Here is a 20,204-nt window from a genome sequence, read left to right as displayed (position 1 = left end):
AATAGAAATAAGAAGATAGATTAGTATAACAATCACAAGTCTCAAATTCGATTCTTAGTGAAAATAACTTACTAATCTTCTTAGATTGACCCAACAAACTTCTTACAGTAGTCTTCTGCCACCTAACATCACAAAACAAGGTTGACCAAATAAATATCTTCGAATAGTTATTATAGGATTCCCTAATCCAAAAAAAATAGAGCCATGAGAGAAACAATTAGCGAAAAAGGAAATTCAGGGAGTGCCAAACTGATTTAGAATATCAATCTCAAACAAAGTAAAACATTGTTTCAAACTTGGGATAATAGTATGAAGTACAATGTTGAATAAACTCCAAAATTCCTAAGACAAAAATCCTTGATATTAAAGAACAAAAAGGGCAATATGATTATATGAACTAAGAAATTCAGAATTCTCTCTCTTAAGCAGCAACAGATGGCTTTGAGGCAGTAGAGAGTCTGGTCCTCTTCTTGGCCAAACTCTCACTGCGCCTCTCCCTCTGCTCCTTCAACCTAGAGGCAAGCAGTTTCTGGTATTCAGCAGCTTCAGTCTTGGCCTTGGCAATCCTCTGCTTCTTTTGGGCAATTCGAGCTCTCTTCCTCTGGAGAGTCAATGGGGTCACAAGCCTCTGTATCTTAGGAGCCTTGCTTGCCTTCTTCCCTGCAAGCACACAACAAAATATAGTTTTAATCACAAGACTAAATGAGATTCCAGAATAATCCACAAGCTTACTGTGCATTCAAGTATAAGAGAGGCAGCTGAAGAAAACTACTTACCGGATTTGGTAGTGAAATTACGACGGTAGGTGTTGACATACTTCCTCACATCATCGTCTTTAGAGAGGTTGAAAAGCTTCCTAATCTTTGAAGCCCTCTTGGGACCTCTCATCCTTGGCTTCTCAATGTCAGTCAAGCCAGGAAGATCACTCTCACCCTTTTTCACAATCACCAGATTCAGAACAGAGAGATCCTGACTGACAATGCATCCACGAACAGACTTCCGTCTGCGCTCACCATTACGCCTACCATACCCACGGAAACATGGGGTACCTGTTTACAGATTAAGAATATCAGAGTTCCAACCAGGTAAGGACAGAGATCAAACAGCATTAATAAGAATGAGTCCACATACCGCGCTGCAGTAAAAGGCGAACACGGCCGGGAGTCAAAACTCCCTGTTTCATGGGAAAACCTTGTTTGTCACAGCCTCCCATAATCTTAAACACGTATCCCTTGAACTCCTGTAAAATACAAGCCATACTTAGTACTTATTACAAGCTCAGGTAGTAATTCATGTAAGACTGCGTATAAAAATATAAAATGCACTTACATCTCCCAAAGCATCACCGCTGACCTCCTGAGAAATCCTCTTGTCAAAAAAGGCTCGGCTGAATTTTAGTATCAAAAGTCAGTAAATCAGTAAATACTGTATGCAAGAATATATGCACAGGGCTAAAAAGCAGAAAAATGAATAAAGATTAATTTCAATATACAAAATACAAATAGATACTCCACTAGACACATCCCTAGCTTCTAATGTAAGTGTATGCTCACACATCACTTATAAATTAAAAAGCACTAGAACACTGAACCAATGAGGTATCAAAGATTAAAACATAATTAATGAAATTGATTAATACATAATATGAACAAGCCATAGAACTGACTTCATTAAGCAGCACAATAGTTCTAACCAATTCAAATCTTATAATAAACCCAAAAAAAAAAAAAGGAAAGCTACACAAAAGCTTCATGCTTCAGAACGTAAATGATACAAATACATACAGTCCAACAGAATTACCCTAGGGTCCCAGTATTGCTCAAAAGGCTAATGAATACGTAATTGGAACTGCAAATGATAAGATCTAATGCGTAACATATCCAAATTTTAACTATTAGTAGCTTCTTCATTGCCTCATAGCATAAGCCTTTTCTCAGTCTTCATCAAATAGATTATATAGCATCTTGTAACACATTTGAGCTGGCAATTTCGAGACAGAAAACCGAACGGTAGTTTGTTTGGACATGAATCAACTAAAACTAACAAGAGATTTCAAAAGGACAAAATAGATCAAAACAGAAGCTCAACACAACACAGTAATGGTGAAACTGAAAAATGAGAAAAGTAAAACGCACAGTTTCTGATCATCGTCGATCTCAAGCTTCTTCTGGCACCCAGTGGTCGGATTTGCGATGTTGAACTACAAAAGCGTAGAAGAAGAGTAGAACGATTTAGAACAAATACGCAGAACATGTAGTGTTTACTTAGACAATGAGAGAAATTGGGAGGTACCTTCATCTTCTGCTGCGGTACTCGGAGGAGGCAACGAAGATGATGCAGAGAACACTATCGAAGCTCACGCTCAGCACTCTGGTCTATTAGGGTTTAGAATCTGGCTAAGAAGACTTTTTATATCACCCTATTAGGATATCTGGGCTTAATGGGTCTATTTTATGGGCCTTTATTGGGTTTAAATGATTTCAGTTTGGGCCATATGCCCAAATTTCGTACTCATGTTATTCAAACAAAAGTTAAACTCTAGTAAAAATCAAGAGTAAATATACAAAATGGTCCCTCAACTATAGCTAAATTTATAAATTGGTCCTCGATTTTTAATTTCAACCAATTAAGTCCTTAACTTTGAAATTTTGACACGATTTGGTCCTCCATCTATTTGACCGTTTGTTGACCGTGATCGGCGATCTCCAGAAGAACCTTCAGCTTTCGTCGGAGTACGTGGAGGCCTCCAGAATGACGTTGCACTGGTTCGGAAACACGTCGTCTTCTTCGCTCTGGTACGAACTCAATTACATTGAATCCAAATAGAGGATGAAGAAAGGCGACTAGATTTGATAGATTGCTTTCGGCAGTGAATTCAAATGTAACAGTGCGATCTGGAAATGCAACTAGAACCTTAAAAAATCGACGATGGACCATGAAATTACATATATATCCTCAAAAATCATTGTCAACAAACGGTCAAATAGACAGAGGACCAAATTGTGTTAAAATTACAAAGTTAAGGACTTAATTGGGTGAAATTGAAAGTCGAGGACCAATTTGTGAATTTAGATATAGTCAAGGGACCATTTTGGGTATTTACTCAAAAATCAAGTTCTTCAAATATCCATTTGTAATAGAAGAGTAATGTTCAATCATTACTGCATGTACCATGGTCCACACAACTATGTGTACAATAAATAAAAAGTACATTTTTAATATACTAATGATACATTATTTATATACATAAGGTACATTTTTAATATACTCAGGATATATTATATAAAATAATGTATCTTCGATACAAAAATAATGTACGTTTAATATATTAAAAATGTACCTAGTATACATGGTCTACACATTGTGTGGACTACGATCCACAGAATAATTTGCCAGTAATGTTACCCTAATTTTATTATATATTTTTTCATATTACGTTATTATAGGATTTTTCATTTTTGCAAGATAAAATTAGACTAAGGCTCTGCTTGACATACCTACTTAAAGCTGAAAGTTTTAAATTTAGTAGTTACTACTATAGTTTATTTTAAAACACTACTTAAAATAAGCTATAAACTATACCGAACATAACGTAATTTAATCAAATTTTAACCGGATTTCATTGGAGTCTGAGAGTCTCTCTCAATTACTATTTTTTTTATTTTTTTGAAAGCCAGCAAATAATAAATATTACTCCATGGTTCATTTTATATGTCATACTTACTATTAATTAGTTAAATCACATCTTTCTTCTTTGTTTATTTTTTTAATTTATTTTTAAATTTGATTTTTGTGCTTAATATTACTTTTAGTGTAATTTCTAAATATATAACTTTTGTATACTAATACTAAAATTAATATTATAACAAATTAAATTAAAAAATAACTTCATTCAAGACTCGTTAACTGAATCAAACACATAAAATATGACGAAATGAGTATTAAACAACACGGTGTTGAATACACGTGAGGGGCTTAGATTCTCAAACTAATTAATGCACCAGCTTAAGCGTCCACCGCCCTCAATAATATTTATTGTGATCCTCCCAAATGCTCTGTTGGGCCGGGGTGTGGGGGGCCCTTAGGGTTGAGGTTCAGCCTTTTGGAATAATATTTATTGTGGCATTACTATATTGATTTTTTTCATTATTATTATTATTATTATTATTATTATTATTATTATTATTATTATTATTATTATTATTATTATTATTATTTGAAAATGATTAAATAAGCAATAAACTTTATACATAATAAAACTTTATTATGTTCCGCCTTGTATTAAACATTTACTATAATAAAACTTCCATACGTAGTTTTTTTTTTTTTTTTTTTTTTTTTACAAGAAAAAAAAAACTGTATATATAATAAAATAAAAGTTAGATACTTGAATTTTGGAATGTTTTAATTAAACACATTAATTAGTGAGAAGACGGCATGCATAAGAAGAAAATAAAAAAGGGTATATATTTCAAACTTTTCAGTAAAATCCAAACACCTCTCAATGAAAGCGCATGCAAATATTGATTTACATGATCTTATTCAATAATTAAGGAAACAAAAAGACTTATATATAGTACTTGGACCAACATGTCATTGGTCATATATACTTTCAAATTAATTATAAATCTTCGGAGTGAGTTGGATTTTTGTTAGAACTCGCAAGGAATGCTCTAATCATAGGCTTAACTTTTTCGACGGTTTTAATGATTCCTAGGAACATGAGCCGATAAAGAACAACCATTCCAAACACAATAGCAACGTCAACCCACTTAGAATACCCCATCTCCACTTGCCAAGTGTTCCTCAAAATCTCGTCACCGGTGAGAATAGGCGACCCTCCGACTTGCATGTTAGGGAAAGTCAACCCTAAAAACTCGTTCTTGTAAAATCCTTGGTTTGCATACTTGTGAAAGGCAATGTAGTACATCGGGTACTTCCAGAACGGCTTCGGGAGGTCGTCCGGTAGCCGGAAGAAACCGCCATTGAGCATCATGACACCCTGTATTCCGGCGCCGGTGATGATTCCCATGAGGAAATCCGGCACCACGCTTGCCACAATCATCATTAGGCTCTCAACCAACATCATGGTGGCGAAGAGCATGAGGGCAAAATACACGAAATGGTCTATTTCACTTTGTAAGTGTACGAGGTAATATGCCATGGCTCCTGGGACAACAGAAATCAATGCTAAGTAGGGGATTGAAGACAAGGTGTTTCCCACTACAAATGCCCCCACTCCATAGTGACCATTCAGTCTTTCTCGAGTGAAAATCTGAATTTCAAAACATTCTAAATTAGTAACACATACAACACTAGCAAAATAAAATTTATAAGGTTGTAGTACAGTCCATATCGAATTGAAGTTAAGTTCATACTTTCATGTCCTCAACAAAAGAAGGGAATCCACCAATAGCCATGAAGGTCAAGAATGCAGCAACAAACATAAGCATGGAGCCTCTAGCCTGTTCAAACAAATCCACAAACTCAATATTTTCGATTTTAATTGTACCAATTAAGTATGTACTATTAAAACTAATATTGGTCATACAAAGTAGAACCGTTAAGCCAGGCCCGGCCCTCCTAAGCCCGCAGGCAAGTTAGGAGGCCTACAATTTGGCAGGCAGCCAAAATAGAAACCCACTCTTACTTATATATGAAGAGAGATGGGCTAACTCAACAGGCAAACTCCATTTTAACGGCTCTAAATTAAGAACGAATTGAGAAAGATTACTTGGATAGAGCCATAGTCGTGTCCAATATCATAAAAGATAGTCCCGACACACAAGCACAGTGCAATATATATGGCAAATCGAAGCCAGTAATATCCCAGGTCTCGATACATGTTCACGAATGACCTTCTCGTCAGAACCATACACTGAGTCATAAACCCTGCTTGGCTACTTCCCTTCTTTGCCACCAACCCACCATTATTCTTCTGCAAAAACAACAATATAATTCATTCAATTAACGCTCTGTTTGGTAACATAATTAATTTATCAGTCAATTTTAACTTATTTGACCAAGACTATTTGATTTTGTTAAACAGTCAATATAAGTATTTGATTAATTAGCTTTTTATTATAGCTTATTGTTCCAAAACGCTAAAATTCAAAAAGCCATTCAAAGCACATTTTTCGATCAGTTATTTGAGAAAATTATTTTGCATGTAATCAACTATCAGCTAATTAACAACTCATTTACCAAACATCTTTTTACAATATATCAAATAATACTATCGACTAGTCAAACTCATCAGTCAATCAGCTAACAGTTATTTACCAAACACCCCCTAAGTATATAATTTAGAGTGAAATTTATGGAGAACTCGTTGTCAGATTAATATATATACCTGTTGGCAGATTTGAAGAACAAGGTGTTGAACTTGTTGGCATGTCTCTGATGACTTGTATGACCTGACCAGAACGTTGGTGGCTTCGGTAGCTGTGACTACTTTTCCTCCAAGTCCTTGCTCGATATCCTATTGTCAAAGTACATGTAATATTACTCAAATATATATTTGATAGATCGAGTGGTCGGTATATTGAATATATGTAGTTATGTATACTCACTGCATCAAAGTCCTTGTTGATTGTCCTGAGGTAATGATCAGAGGGATTCCTCATGGGCGGACAAGGGAAGCCATTCAAAGCAAAAAACTATATGCCAAAACAAAGAGATCGATCAATTAGTTTTGTCATGTTTGTGCTCACACAAATAGCTTAATTAATTAGTTTTGGGTGCTAGATTATAGGGGCCAAGGACATAGTGTCAGCTAAGCAATTACAGTGTGAGAATTATACTAATATGGCGGAGGGTCCATGTATGGATAATAAGAGTCACTATGATTTACCTACTATCCTTGTCACAAGGCCAAATTCCCTTACCCTCGGGCCTTCACACATGACTTGACAAGAAAGTGAATGAATAAATCACGGTGACTCACTGACTCATTAGACGAGAGGACATAGTGCTCACAATGAGCCCACCATATTAGATGTAACTGTACTATTGCGACAGCCTATATCATATATGTGTTCTTAGGACAACCACAATAATGATTTTTGAGTGGTTTTTGAGGAGGCAATGCGTAGAGGAAACTTTGCCTCTTTGTGGGGAGGTTGTATCATGTATTCATGTTTGTATATTATAAGGAAAATAGAATTAAATATATATACCTCATTTGCTGCGGAAATGGAGCCAAAATAGACAGTCCTCCCAGAAGACAACAGGCAGAGATTATTAAAAAGCTGGAAAACCTCACTACTAGGTTGATGAATGGAGGCAATGACGGTTCTCCCGTCTTGTTGGGCGAGCTTGACGATGTTATTCATCACATGGTAGGAGGCGGCGCTGTCGAGCCCGCTGGTGGGCTCGTCCAGGAACAGAAGCTTTGGGCGAGTTAAAATCTCTATGCAAATGCTAACTCTCCGTTTCTGTCCGCCGCTCAGCCCTTTAACGCTCCACCCTCCGATTCTGGTGTTCATGGCGTCTTGCAGTCCCATCTCTCTGATCGTCGCTTCCGCTCGCTCTCTTTTCTGGGCTCTTGACATGGAATCTGGAAGCTGGAGCTGTGCGGAGTAGTAAACCGCTTCTCGTACTGTTAAGGTTGTCATCAGGGTATCGTCTTGTGTCACGTAAGCCTGCATGCATGCAGATTCAATTCAATTCATTCCAGAAAACAGGAAATAATTAATTAATATAATGTTGTTAGGATTCGATAATATATTTATATGGTGCTTGAATTGAGAATTATGGTTTTGTTTTCTTACTGAGGTTCCAAAAGCTAGCGCCTGCCTTCTGCCATTGATGAGGATTTCTCCCACCTGTCTGGTGTTGGAATCCAGTCTCCCTGCAATTGTTCATGGAGGTCATCAAACTTTGTGTTGCAAGCAATAATAATTTAGGGATGGAAATGATCAAATACACTCTGAATTTTATATAAAAAAATCAATTAGACCTATAATTAAGTGAGATGCCAAGATTTGAACCCTTGACTTCACTATTACCAAATATGTGCTCTACCACCTAATCTAACTCATTCTTGTTAACATTTTATAGTTTTTTTTTTTTTTTATACTAATACTAAAACATGTACTATATATACATATATACATACAAAGACTATATATGGGGTGGGGGTGGGGTGAGGGGGGACATTTGACCCCCCCTGTCACCCTTTGGCTCCGTCCCTGTCAGGAGGGGAGTGCCGGTTGCCTTCTTTAATAGCGGAAGGTAACTGGCAGCTGTTTACCAATTTTTGTTCGGGAACATCACCTGAATCTTAAAGACTTAGGGTGTGTTTGGATCGCACATAGGAATCTAAATCGGAATGGGTATCAAATACTTGGTAATGGTAATGAGTTTTGGTGAAAGTATTTAAAATGTTTGGTAGTAGGTGGAATGAGAATGGTTACTAATAGTAGTGCTTGAGAATGAATAAGGGAATGAAACCTTTATTTTATTTGGATTTGAGTTTTTCAATTGATGGGGGTATTCGAAACTCATAGTAGTGTTCTAAAAACCTATCAACCAAACAACAACAATCACTTTTATACCCATTCCTATAGGCAAAACCCCCCAACTAAACACACCCTTATTATTACAAGTTACTAATTGATTTTCAGATTTTGATACATTAAATTAAAATGATATGTTGATGCGTGCCATTAATTACAACTTTTAAAAATATAAGAGTTTAATTGACTTTTTGTTTGGAGAAGATTTTCCCTAATAATTATAATGTCGACACAAATAATACATTATTGTTTACCTGCTAAAGCATCGAGGAGAGTTGACTTTCCACAACCGGATGGTCCCATAATGGCCAAGACTTGTCCGGGCTGGACATAGCCGGTGAGCCCTTGCAAGATAGGCCGGCGGCCGGCTTTTTTGTCCGGCACGGTAACCCACAAGTCTTTCCAGGTCAAGTAAATTCCATCACCGGAAAATAATCCACCAGTCTTCTCCTCCTTCCATTTTGGCACGCTTTGCTGTTCCACCTCAAGCGTCCTCCTTATCTCCGACCCATAATCCACCCTAAGCGACGGCGCTTCCACCGCCCCAATGTGCGGCGGCGCCGGAGAGCTAAACGGGAAATTCTTTCTCGAATTGTTGAACGGCGTATCATCATCATCTTCCGACGGCAGACTCTCAGTTTCAGAAACTCTGAGTGGCGACCTTGCTGGACTAGGGGTCGGTGTCCACCGCGGAACGTGAGTGTTCGGCGGCGGCGGTGCCGGCGTGGTATCTGTATTGGGGTTTCTCTGCGGGGATGTGGTCGGCGTCCAACGAGGAACGGCGGCGGTGGATGTTGGCTTCTCCATTTAGTTTTGCAGAGAAATTAATTAAAGTAGATCAGATGAGAGCTGATTGTATGAAGAAGGAATATGGAAGATGGAGAAGATTTATAGGGAAATTTCTTGCTAAGGAAGGCAAAGAGAAGATGAGAGATGGTGGGTTGAATGAAGAACGAAGTGAGAAGACAGGCGTAGCCAAAAAGTGTTATGGATGTTCACCTGCAAGACGTCAAATTAGATTTTCAAAACATTCTTCTTCTCCCAAAGGTTGAATCCCAATCCTAAACGCTCAGCATTTAAAAAAATATAAATTACTGAACAACATTTAAAAAAATATAAATTATAGTAACTCAATAACTCAGCAAATGTACCGCACACAAAATTTATCTACTTTGAATATAATTTTCACACTGTCATTTCAAATCTTGTGAAGAACATTTTCAAAACATTAACACATTTGGGTTGACCCAAGTAAGCTTGAATTATCAATAATATAAATTTTCTTTTTCTTCATTCTTGTTACTTTTATTCCTCTGAACTTTACCAAAACTTGTTTTGTTGGGGTATTTGGTTCAAGTTATATAAGATAACTAAGATTATATTTGCTTGAGAATATATGATTATTCTATTTGGTTTAGGTTATGTAATTTTCTTTGAGAATGTCACATAATTTCCACGTTTAGTTTTTAACTATTGAAAGGGAATATTAAATACACTCCGATAATTTCACATTCTTTTGTATTATTACTAAATTTTAGGCTTTTGACATTTTAATCAATTTGTCTTATTACCGTTGTCTTATTTACCTACCCCGTTAGTTGTCCTATTTACATACCTTAATTTTAAACCAAACACAATAATATAACATTCTCAGAAATTTAACATTCTGTGAACTAAACGCCCCCTAAAGTATTATAACTTTATTTTAGTATGACGAGGGAACATGCAGTCACTATCTAAAGGTGTGTATTAAATAAATTTATTCATCTAAAGGTGTGTATTAAATGAATTTATTCATGTGAAACGATCCACAAATTACACATGCATGAAAGTTAACTGACCAATTAGGGGTGTTTAAATTCATTTAACGAGTTTTCAAAAAAAAAAAAAAAATCATTTAACTTTTTCTTCCCCAAGATTCTACAAATTTTATTTTCTTCATTATTGTTTGAATCTTCTCAATAAAGATTTTTTTTTTTTTTTTGAGAAATTCCCAATAAAGAATATTAGTAGGGAAAATTGAAAACACGTATAGTTTTTTTTTTTTCTATTTGTTTTTGTTTTGTGTATTACCATATTTTCTAAAATATTATATAATTTACTGAAAACTGAAAAGTGAGATTCTTTTTAAATTTATAAAATACATTTTTTTGTGGTAAATAAATTTCATTTTTTTTCAATTATATATATATATATATATATATATATATATATATATATATATATATATATATATATATATATATATTAAATAATAAGTATTAATAGAAATCCATGAAAGCAATGATTATCGAGGATAATTATACTAGCAAAATAAATATATGTTAAACTACTTTCTCAACCTAATGAAACACAAAGATTCAATATCACTTTCACCAAAATTTGAACCCACAATCTTCCATATAAGAGTCCAACCTTGATGCTATTAAATCACAAGGTCTTGGCAGATCCTTACTTCCTTAGGATGAGTTAGTTGTAGTATTATATATATGGATATATGAAGTAGCAAGTCCCAATGTTATTATATGCAATCAAGTGTATTATATTAATTGTGCAATTTGATATGCATATATGTTGCATTCATTTATTATATATATAATTATGCAGATTGATATGGATCTTGCATCCATTTATTCATTGAATAATATACATAATTATACAAATTGATATGCATGCATCTTGTATTTGTTTATTCATTGACTAAGTAGATTGGTTTTTGGACTTTGAATGCAATATGAAATGGCCGGAATAAGGGATATTCTATCTTGTCTATGAAAGCTGGTATCTTCTAGTAATAGTAATAGTAATAGTATTATTATTATTATTATTATTATTAAAGATGAAAAAAAGTACAAATCGTTACCATGCCACTTAATTAGGGGGTGTAAATGAACCAAGTTGAGCTCGAACTCGATAAACAATGGGTATGTAGGTTCGAGCTCAGACTCGGTCGAGTGTTGACCGAACTCGAGCTCAAAAATTCGACTCATTTATACCTCTAGACTTGACGCACCAACTATTTTTTTTTTTTCAAAGTAAAAAAAAAAAAAAAAAAAAAATTAACATTAACCAAAGAATCTTCATTTCTTTTTTCTCCTCCACCTTAAAAATCAACTATTGCACTGAAAGAAAATATCATGCCACTAGCATTAGTGCATTACGTACTAATCATTTTCCCTTACCATATCCACGGAACAATCATTGCAATTTGCAAACTATTTAATTTCTCAGTACAATAATTAAAGTAAATTCTAGAAGATTGACTTTGTTGTAGGACGGTAAGGTGTTTAATTACACTTCTTAGCTTGTTACGCTTAATCTCAAGATAATGGGGGAAGAATACAATGTTAGAATATATATAGTTCTATTAAAATATATAAGAAAAACAACAACGCCGTATATAAAAATGCTATATTTCATAATAATACTACTACTACTAATAATAATAATAATATAGAATTATTGCTAACAGACTACTATGTAGTGTAATGATATCTATTATCATTCTAAATGAGTGGTTAGTGGTATGGGGAACAGCCGAACAGATACTAACGAATAAGTACTAACACAACTTATAAAAAATTATAAATATATTCAGAGACTTTTTATTTAAAAAATATAGAGGTGTTTGATAAATAGTTGTTAACTGATTGAGTTAATGACTTTGATTAGTTGATAGCATTAACTGATTGTATAAAGATGTTTGGTAAATTAATTGTTAACTGTTAGCTAATTACATGTAAAATGACTTTTTCAAAAAATTGATCGAAAAAATTGCTTTAAGCAACTTTTAAAATTTTAGTGTTTTGGAGCAATAAATTGTTACAAAAAACTAATTAATCAAACACTTATATTAGTTGTTTAACCAAGTCAAAAGTTGTTACAAAAAGCTAATTAATCAAACACTTATATTAGTTGTTTAACCAAGTCAAACCATTAATAATGATCAAATAAATCAAAATTAATTGATAAACTAACTATGTTACCAAACAGATCCATACTATTTTGTTCACAAAAAATATTGCAAACAACAAATATAAGCTGTTTTTCAATAACTTTATTTTAAAAATATAATAATTTGTAACATTATTTAATTTTAATGACGGCTTTCATTTTTTCCACAAATGTGATGGTCAAAAGAAAAAAAAAAAATTTATTTTAATAAAAATTGCAACGCATGTGACTTACGTTGGTTTGTGTCACTGTGTGTTTGACCACGAAAAATCAAAAGGGGTATATCCACTTGCTGACCCATCATGAACACTCCACTAAATATTGTGAGGCATTTTCGAAGCAAGTCAGCCATACGCCCATACTGGTAGAATGAGAAGATGTTCAATTTAAAAATTTTAATGAAATATTCTTTTTTTTTTTTTTTATATTACAAAGGAAGGAGATACTCATACAAACTACACCTACACTAAGACTCGAAACTTAAACCTCCCACATAGGAAAGCAATCTGATACCAGTGGACTACAAGCCACTTGGTAATGAAATATTCTTTTAGAGCATCACGAATGACTTATTTTTTAAAATTGCTGATCATTTTTTTTTTCCATAAAGTTGCAAAAATTTTTATAAAAAAACAAACACCAATAATCTTGCGCTTACCCTTAAAACTGAATTAATATATATGTCATATCATTCCAATTAAAATTCACTATTTTTTTTCATGTATATAATTCATACTCAATTTCAAATAATAATAATAATAAAATATTTTAAAGAAATATTGTGCCTCACCTTGTTTTTGGGTAAGGTAAGGCCCAATATTGATTAACAACAAATTATTATGTCGACCCAAGTTAAAAGATACACAATTTACATACTAAATATTCATAATTATATTACTTTTTAAAATTCACAATTTATGAAGACCCTGTATTGTATTTACAAGTTTTCAAAATTTAGAAACTTGCAAGGTAGATTCTGATCCATGGTATAACAACTTTGATTAACAACAAGTACATTTAAAAGGCTTGCAAAATATATTATAGTTGTTCAATGATTGGCAACAAGTACATTTTGCAAGCCTTTCAATATAATATAAAATAACAATGCCAAATCATATTATAATCCCACCTAATTTTAGGGGTGTGAATGATTATAGCTTTTAATTGTGTTTTATGGTTCAAAAATAGCTGGAATTAGATTCAAAAAAAGAAAGTAAAATCACAATTTCGTCAACTAGCGGTTTTGAATTATTGACGGTTTTAATTATTTTTAAAAAAAATATATTATTCAAGTTCCAAATTTCTTTCCATGAGTCAATTAGTGGGTGATTTAGTCACCTCAATGAGTACACTAAGGAATTATTACGGAGGTTTTTGACAATGGTAGCAGTTTTCTTGAGCTACCCACCTGTTTTCTACGCGTATCCCATAGAGTTTCTATCCAACGAAGTCATGATATATGTATTTGAGTTAGGGTTATTATTAACATTATTTTATTAGGTGTGATCCAATAAGTCTAGATAGGGTCGTATCTTTTAAATTATTTGATCTAAAAGTCATTCAACTATTATTTGAAAGATAATAGAGATCTCCTAGCATACTTAGGGGATGTTTGGTTGAAGTTGATCAACTATGGTCAATATACATTGATTTACATCATTGTGATCATTTACTGACTATGGTCACATGACTGACTTCACCCTTAACACACTTTCGTGTAACGATAATAGAACCACTACCTCCATAAGCTAACATACTCCACATCTATAGGTAACATTAACTTGTGTATAACTGTTAGGGGGCGTTTGGTTTAGGTTACATTTGCTTGGCAATATAAGATTCTATGTTTGGTTCAGGTTATGTAATTTTTCTAAGGAATGTCAGATAACCTCCGCATTAAGTTTTTAGATATTGGAAGGGAATGTGAGGTACCCTCCAATTTCTTAGGTAATCTCACATTCCCTTGTCTTATTACTAATGTTGGGCATTGTACGTTTTAATCAATGTATCTTATTATTGTTGTCTTATTTACATATCTTAGTTTTAAACCAAACACAGGAATCTAACATTCTTAGTAATCTAACATTTCTAACAATCTAACATTCTGTGAACCAAACGCCCCCTTAGATTCTTCTTCCATATACAAATACTCTCTTATTCCATATACAAATACTCTTTTATTAATGTAAAAATGAGTTTGCAATTCATTAATATAAATATTAAACTCTCTAGCCACCCTAAGTGCCTAAAGAGTTTTCACCATATTTATCCTAGTTCCACTCTAATCTTGAAATCCAAATTGTAATCCTAGATTTATGTTAGGATTTCCAAACTTAATAACACTATAAATGTGTATGGAATTTCTTTCACATAGTTTTTAGATAAAGACTTTGACTCACTAATATTGAAAATTGTCATTCCTTGGGCCTCCACCTTGTGGTTGTTTGAGACCTGGCTACCTCTTAAGCAACCTAAGCCCACTATATGCCTCTATGGATCTATTTGGGTTGGAAGGAATCGGCCCAACATGTTGCCCAGCCCGCCAGAGTGATCGATAATCGTTATATCCTACACCACGGCGCACATAGCACTGTGCGCCGCGCGCCTCCCAAAACGACGTCGTTTTGGGATAGTGTTTGGAGGCGCGGTAGGAAGTTGCTGAGATTATGTGTATTTGTTCACAACGTTATGTGTATTGGTTCATACAGTTATGTGTATTTTTTATACAATTATGTACATTCTTTTTATACAATTATGTACAATCCAAATCAGAAAATTTCTGTGTATTATGTTAAGAGTTGATGTGTATTATGTTAAAAGTTTATGTTTATTATGTATTATGTTAGATTATGTGTATTATCTTTTAAAAAGAGTATGTATATTTTGTTATATAATTATGTACATTCATGTATAACATTATGTGTATTCTAGTATAACATTATGTACATTCTTGAACAGCGGGTTTTTTTTTTTAAAGAAAAAACTACTGCCATTCACTGGGGCGGGAAATTTAAAAAAAAAAAAAAATTAAAACGACGTCGTTTTGCATCTGGGCGCATAGTGCAACGCGCGTCGTGGTGTAGGATATAAATTGCCAGTGATCGACGACTGTCATGATTTAGGTAAAATTATTGTGTGGACCATGAATATCAGATAATTTTTAATATATTAAAAGTATATTATTTTTGTATTGAGGGTATATTATTTTTGTACTGAAAGTACATTATATAAAATAATGTACTCTTAGTATATTAAAAATGTATCTTTAAAAATTGTACTTTACTTACATAATTAATGTACCTTTAGTATATTTTCAAAAAAAAAAAAATGTACCTTTAGTATATTAAAAATGTATTGTTTATTTATGGTTTACATAATTGTGTGGACCATGGTCCATGCAATAATGATTGCTTAATTTACTGTAATGGCAAATGAAAATTGGACAACATTTTGACTTTAATTTAATTGCTATTTACCTGTTTGTATTTTTTTTAGTACAGACTTTATTACAATGTAGTATCTGTTTCTCAACTTATTGAAGCACACAAAGTTAATGCCCCCACTGGGATTCAAGACATGTTTTTGTTCATTTTAAAAAATAATACGATATTAAATTTGATCGCGTTAACTTATAGTTTTTTTTTTTTTTTTTTTTTTTTTTTTTGAATAAGAAACCTTACTGTTATTATTTAATGATGCGCATTGAGTAAATCCCGCTTATCAAGGGGTAAATCAACTTAAGTTGCTCATAACTGTCAATTCAAACTAAGAAGGTCAATACGCCACTCTCATTGAGAGTCGATTTTCGAACCTTGTTACTAAGCTAACAACTTGACTAATTTGACTAGAGTTCCCTACACACAAAATTAAGTGGTAGACAAACACATAATTGATAATTCCCTCCCAGCAACGGCTGCAGTCCTTTAGAGCAACATGATTTTGAAATATCGACTATAGTAGGGACACGTTGTTCCTATTTGCATCTGCTATTTGTGTTAACGTGGATATTACATGTTACTAAAATTATGTCAGATTATATTTATGTTTTAATATTATAGCCACAAATTACTTTTCCAATGTAATTATGGATTTGAATAGACCAAAACTGTATTTAAATAAAATAAGTTTAATTCTCTCAGAAAAATAATTCCGAATTTGGGTCTTGTCAATAAAGTAATTGAACTGAAACAACTACCCCTCGTGATGCTAAGCAAGGCATCTAGAAAACATTGCAAACTTTTTTTTTTTGGGTCTATCCATGGTTTCACCGTCAGACAGTGATTGATCCCCTCGTGAATGGTAGGCATCTTTTTTGAGTGGGACATCTAGCCTGAAGATTTAAGACCGATTCATACCTAAAGTCAAAGATCAAACCCTAATTTTTAGTTAATGATGGATGCGTCCCTTCTACTTAACCACCCCGGGTTATTGCAAACTTGCTGATTAAGAACAAAACCCACCAGGATGCTAAGGTATTTGCTTAGAGATCAGACTTGTTCACCAGAAGCAATTAACTAATGTGGAGAATGCATGACTGGTGAAAGATATCTTGAACATGGTTAAGAGGAAGAGTCTTGATGTTGGTAAGAGTGTTTACCACTTTGCTAAAAGTTATAGCTGATAGAAAAGTTCATGCATGTTACCATAAGTTATATCTAATAGTAAAATTATATGTACACTGATTGTTGGTAGTAGAATGCTGGATTTGACTCTTTGGGCTGTTACTGAACACATGTTAACGGCAATCTAGCATTCCTGCAGATCCTTAAAGATTCTGGTATCATCTCCTGCACAAGACAACCAGGCCACAAGATAAATCCTTGTATTGTTAGTCCTGAAATACTGGGATTTTGCCTCCCCTTTGTTTTTAAAGGGTAATGATATCCCAAGGAGCAGTGACCACACAATATGTTTTTCCTTAGTCTATGAAAATGGACCAATTACTCAAAGTTTTGGATTTTCTTGATTTAATATACCTTGTGCCCCAACATGATCAGGATGTTCACCATCCACATGCAAATAAGCTGTTGTATGGGCCACACCCTGTGAAACAACAGAGAAGATGTGAAGCAAGCTTGGCAGCTCATGGGCAATCTCAATTAAGTTAGTTTGCCTATTGATATGGTAAGTACTAGGTTTAAAGTTCAACTTTCAATAGAAGCGGCCTATTAGTCTTCTTAATTTGAACCAGTTAACTATAGACAACCTAAACCGATTTATCTCAGTATGATTCTCTGTCAACTAGGATCATAAGACGGGATTTACCCGATGTGAGACAGAAATTACGAGATTTACCCAATACACACTCTCGAGTAGTGAGTGCAATTTCCTCGTCAATCAAAAAAAGTTGGCAGGTCACAAGCAAAAGAAAAACTGAGAAGCATCTGTCAGCACATACAATATTAGCCATCATGGGCAAAGTGTCCCATGAGAGTAGGCATTGGTCTATTCTTCAATTGAAGGATCTATCAAAGAATCTGTGTGAGACATGGAGGGGGGTACTGTGGTAGGGGACCTCTGATCACTGGGACACAAGTTAGGCAACAATGCAACACCAAATGTGGACCACTACACTGAATCATTTTCTCTGCTCAGTGCTCACTCAGAACACTGCCTAGCTACTCTGCTATATTCCCCTTGAATGCCAAGAATTCAAATTTGGGTTCTGTGGAGGACTGGAGGTATTGTTTTGGTTGGTAGGGATATTCTTGCAATAATAATTGATAGGAAATTAACATATACATATCATATGCTAAAGAACATGATTTAACCACATGCTACACAATAATTTAAAGAGATATTTTACTCGAATTATTAGTTCAATTTGATAAGAAACTAATATTCACATTTTGAGTTGAATTTTTAGATGCAAATTATTTATTCAAGACCAGTGTGGAGTGGGAATTAAAGAACAAAAAATTAATGTAAAGATGTCAGTCTGTTAAGATTTTTCCTTCTTTTTTTAATATACAAGTTGGTCGATTCATATCCAAACAAAAAGATAATAAGAGGAGATGTTGTGATGCACTTGTATAAAGCAGCAGATCTCCATGATTCTATTCACAATAAAAAAAAGCAATATATATATATATATATATATATATATATATATATATATATATATATATATATATATATATATATATATATACTGGTTCAATTGAGGACAGAACTTTCCATGCGACCAGTGCAGATTACACCATTAGGTATGCATAAATGCACCATACAGTGTTTGAAAATACACCAGAATGAAATACACAAATGCACTACAAAATGCACCACACCTAATAGTGCATTTTCAAACACTTTGTGGTGCATTAATGCGTACCTAATGATGTGTGACCGCACGAGAAGCACTGTCCGCACGGAACCTCACCCTATATATATATATTATTTGTATCATAAAAATTGTTATTTGCACACAAAATTTCATACATAAATTTAAGTTGCTAACCTAACTTCACAACTCTTTATATCTATTAACTATTAATGAATTGACTGTCTATTGAATAAATAAAATCATGGAAGAAATTTTAAATTTATGTGCAGAAGTTTAAATTCCGATAGCATTATACTTTCTTGATTGAAAGCACCTAACTCACTCCATCACCTTTATATATCCTTTAATTAATTCAGACATTTTTACTTTTTGGTTTGATTTCTTGATAGCATGTTGGCAGGAAGGGGTGGGTATGTTCCCTTCTCTCACTTTTAGTTTTGTTTCCTTAGCTGTTATGTCCTCTCTTTTGTATCTTTTCTATGGGCATAATAATAAAATTCTCATCACACTTAGTTTAGAGAGTGGGTTTAGTTTAAAAAATAATGATTGCACAGAATCTCAATCTCATCTTCTTTATTATCATTTAGAACAACCTCAACCTAAAGAGACACTTGCTTTTGGGTAATATGATGTGTGATTAGCGCGACCAAGAGGATGTTGATAAGAATTGGATTCGTGACCTTTAGGTACAAGAATCATGTCTCACTCACCCAGTCACCCTTTTCAGATACATTGTGAAACCTGTTTTATGATCCTAACCTACAAAGGACAACAAGGAGGTAAACTAGTTTAGGTTGCCCATAGCTAACCGGTTCAATCCAAGAAGGCCAATAGGCAGCTTCCATGATGAGTCGAGCTTAGGACCTTGTGGTTACCGAGCAAACTGCCCGACCAACTCGACTGGAGTTGTACCACTCAATTCTATTTACATATAACCATGCACTCTAACAACATCTATTTTACATATAGTAAGTTAGTAACACAATATCTTAATCTCATCAAGACTGCATGCAAAAAATTTGTGAACAAGCCTAGTTTTCTGCAGGATGACAACATTTTTCCACTTATTTAATGCTCTATAGCTGTAAATATTAGCTACTCTTAGTTAACTTTCAAAACCTTAACAGAAATTTACTGTTTTAATCTTTTTCTCTTTGTTTCTCTGCGTAAAGAAACAATTTTTGGCAGAAGGAGGAGATAAACACTGATAATATACCCATCCCAGTGGGTCCAGTTGGTTGAAGAATTATATGGAATAAAAGACAAGAAACTGGCAAGATTTAGTTGCATAAAATTTCACTCGTACCCAATTGGCAGATTATCTTGTAAGAGAAAGAAAAGCCCATATAATTGCTGCCACCTAGGCTCTATGAGATCAGGAAACGGAAAATAGGAACCAGGAAACAAAGAAATGGCAATTTAAAATTTTCAAAAAAAAAAAAATGGCATTT

At 33.8% G+C, this 20,204-nt stretch overlaps 2 protein-coding genes across 3 annotated transcripts in view; both read right to left on the bottom strand.

The window, feature by feature from the left end:
• Nucleotides 1-239: 239 nt before the first annotated feature.
• The window catches only part of LOC109177603 (40S ribosomal protein S6), a 29,060-nt gene continuing 9,095 nt past the window's right edge, over nt 240-20,204 (bottom strand). Inside the window, exons 2-7 of one of the 2 annotated variants that reach the window (XM_019327004.1) lie at nt 2,293-2,329; nt 2,136-2,200; nt 1,330-1,387; nt 1,132-1,240; nt 777-1,049; nt 240-660 (exon numbers count right to left, since the gene is read on the bottom strand). In XM_019327004.1, coding sequence (XP_019182549.1) covers nt 422-660; nt 777-1,049; nt 1,132-1,240; nt 1,330-1,387; nt 2,136-2,200; nt 2,293-2,298 — 750 coding nt within the window. In that variant the 5' untranslated portion in view covers nt 2,299-2,329 and the 3' untranslated portion in view covers nt 240-421. Of the gene's footprint in view, nt 661-776; nt 1,050-1,131; nt 1,241-1,329; nt 1,388-2,135; nt 2,201-2,292; nt 2,391-20,204 lie in introns of those variants that run through there. The other variant, XM_019327003.1, reaches the window with a different exon arrangement.
• LOC109177583 (ABC transporter G family member 11-like) lies at nt 4,478-9,466 on the bottom strand. The gene is made up of 8 exons (XM_019326966.1): nt 8,774-9,466; nt 7,773-7,852; nt 7,179-7,643; nt 6,573-6,659; nt 6,353-6,481; nt 5,735-5,938; nt 5,379-5,465; nt 4,478-5,275 (listed from the first exon to the last, which is right to left on the bottom strand). The coding sequence occupies exons 1-8, from the start codon at nt 9,324-9,326 to the stop codon at nt 4,622-4,624; spliced, it is 2,259 nt and encodes a 752-aa protein (XP_019182511.1). The 5' UTR covers nt 9,327-9,466; the 3' UTR covers nt 4,478-4,621.

Source organism: Ipomoea nil, unplaced genomic scaffold, assembly GCF_001879475.1.
Source record: "Ipomoea nil cultivar Tokyo-kokei standard unplaced genomic scaffold, Asagao_1.1 scaffold0805, whole genome shotgun sequence".
Classification (NCBI taxonomy): Eukaryota; Viridiplantae; Streptophyta; class Magnoliopsida; order Solanales; family Convolvulaceae; genus Ipomoea; species Ipomoea nil.
This window is presented reverse-complemented; position numbering and strand designations above follow the sequence as displayed.

What these genes read in the sequence shown, in the direction of transcription:
- LOC109177583 (XM_019326966.1), bottom strand. Translation starts at nt 9,326, where the DNA reads ATGGAGAAGCCAACATCCACCGCCGCCGTTCCTCGTTGGACGCCGACC. An exon ending in CGCTAGCTTTTGGAACCTCA is followed by an intron (nt 7,644 to 7,772) that starts GTAAGAAAACAA and finishes GCATGCATGCAG; the next exon opens with GCTTACGTGACACAAGACGA. An exon ending in TCAACAAGGACTTTGATGCA is followed by an intron (nt 6,482 to 6,572) that starts GTGAGTATACAT and finishes CTTTGACAATAG; the next exon opens with GATATCGAGCAAGGACTTGG.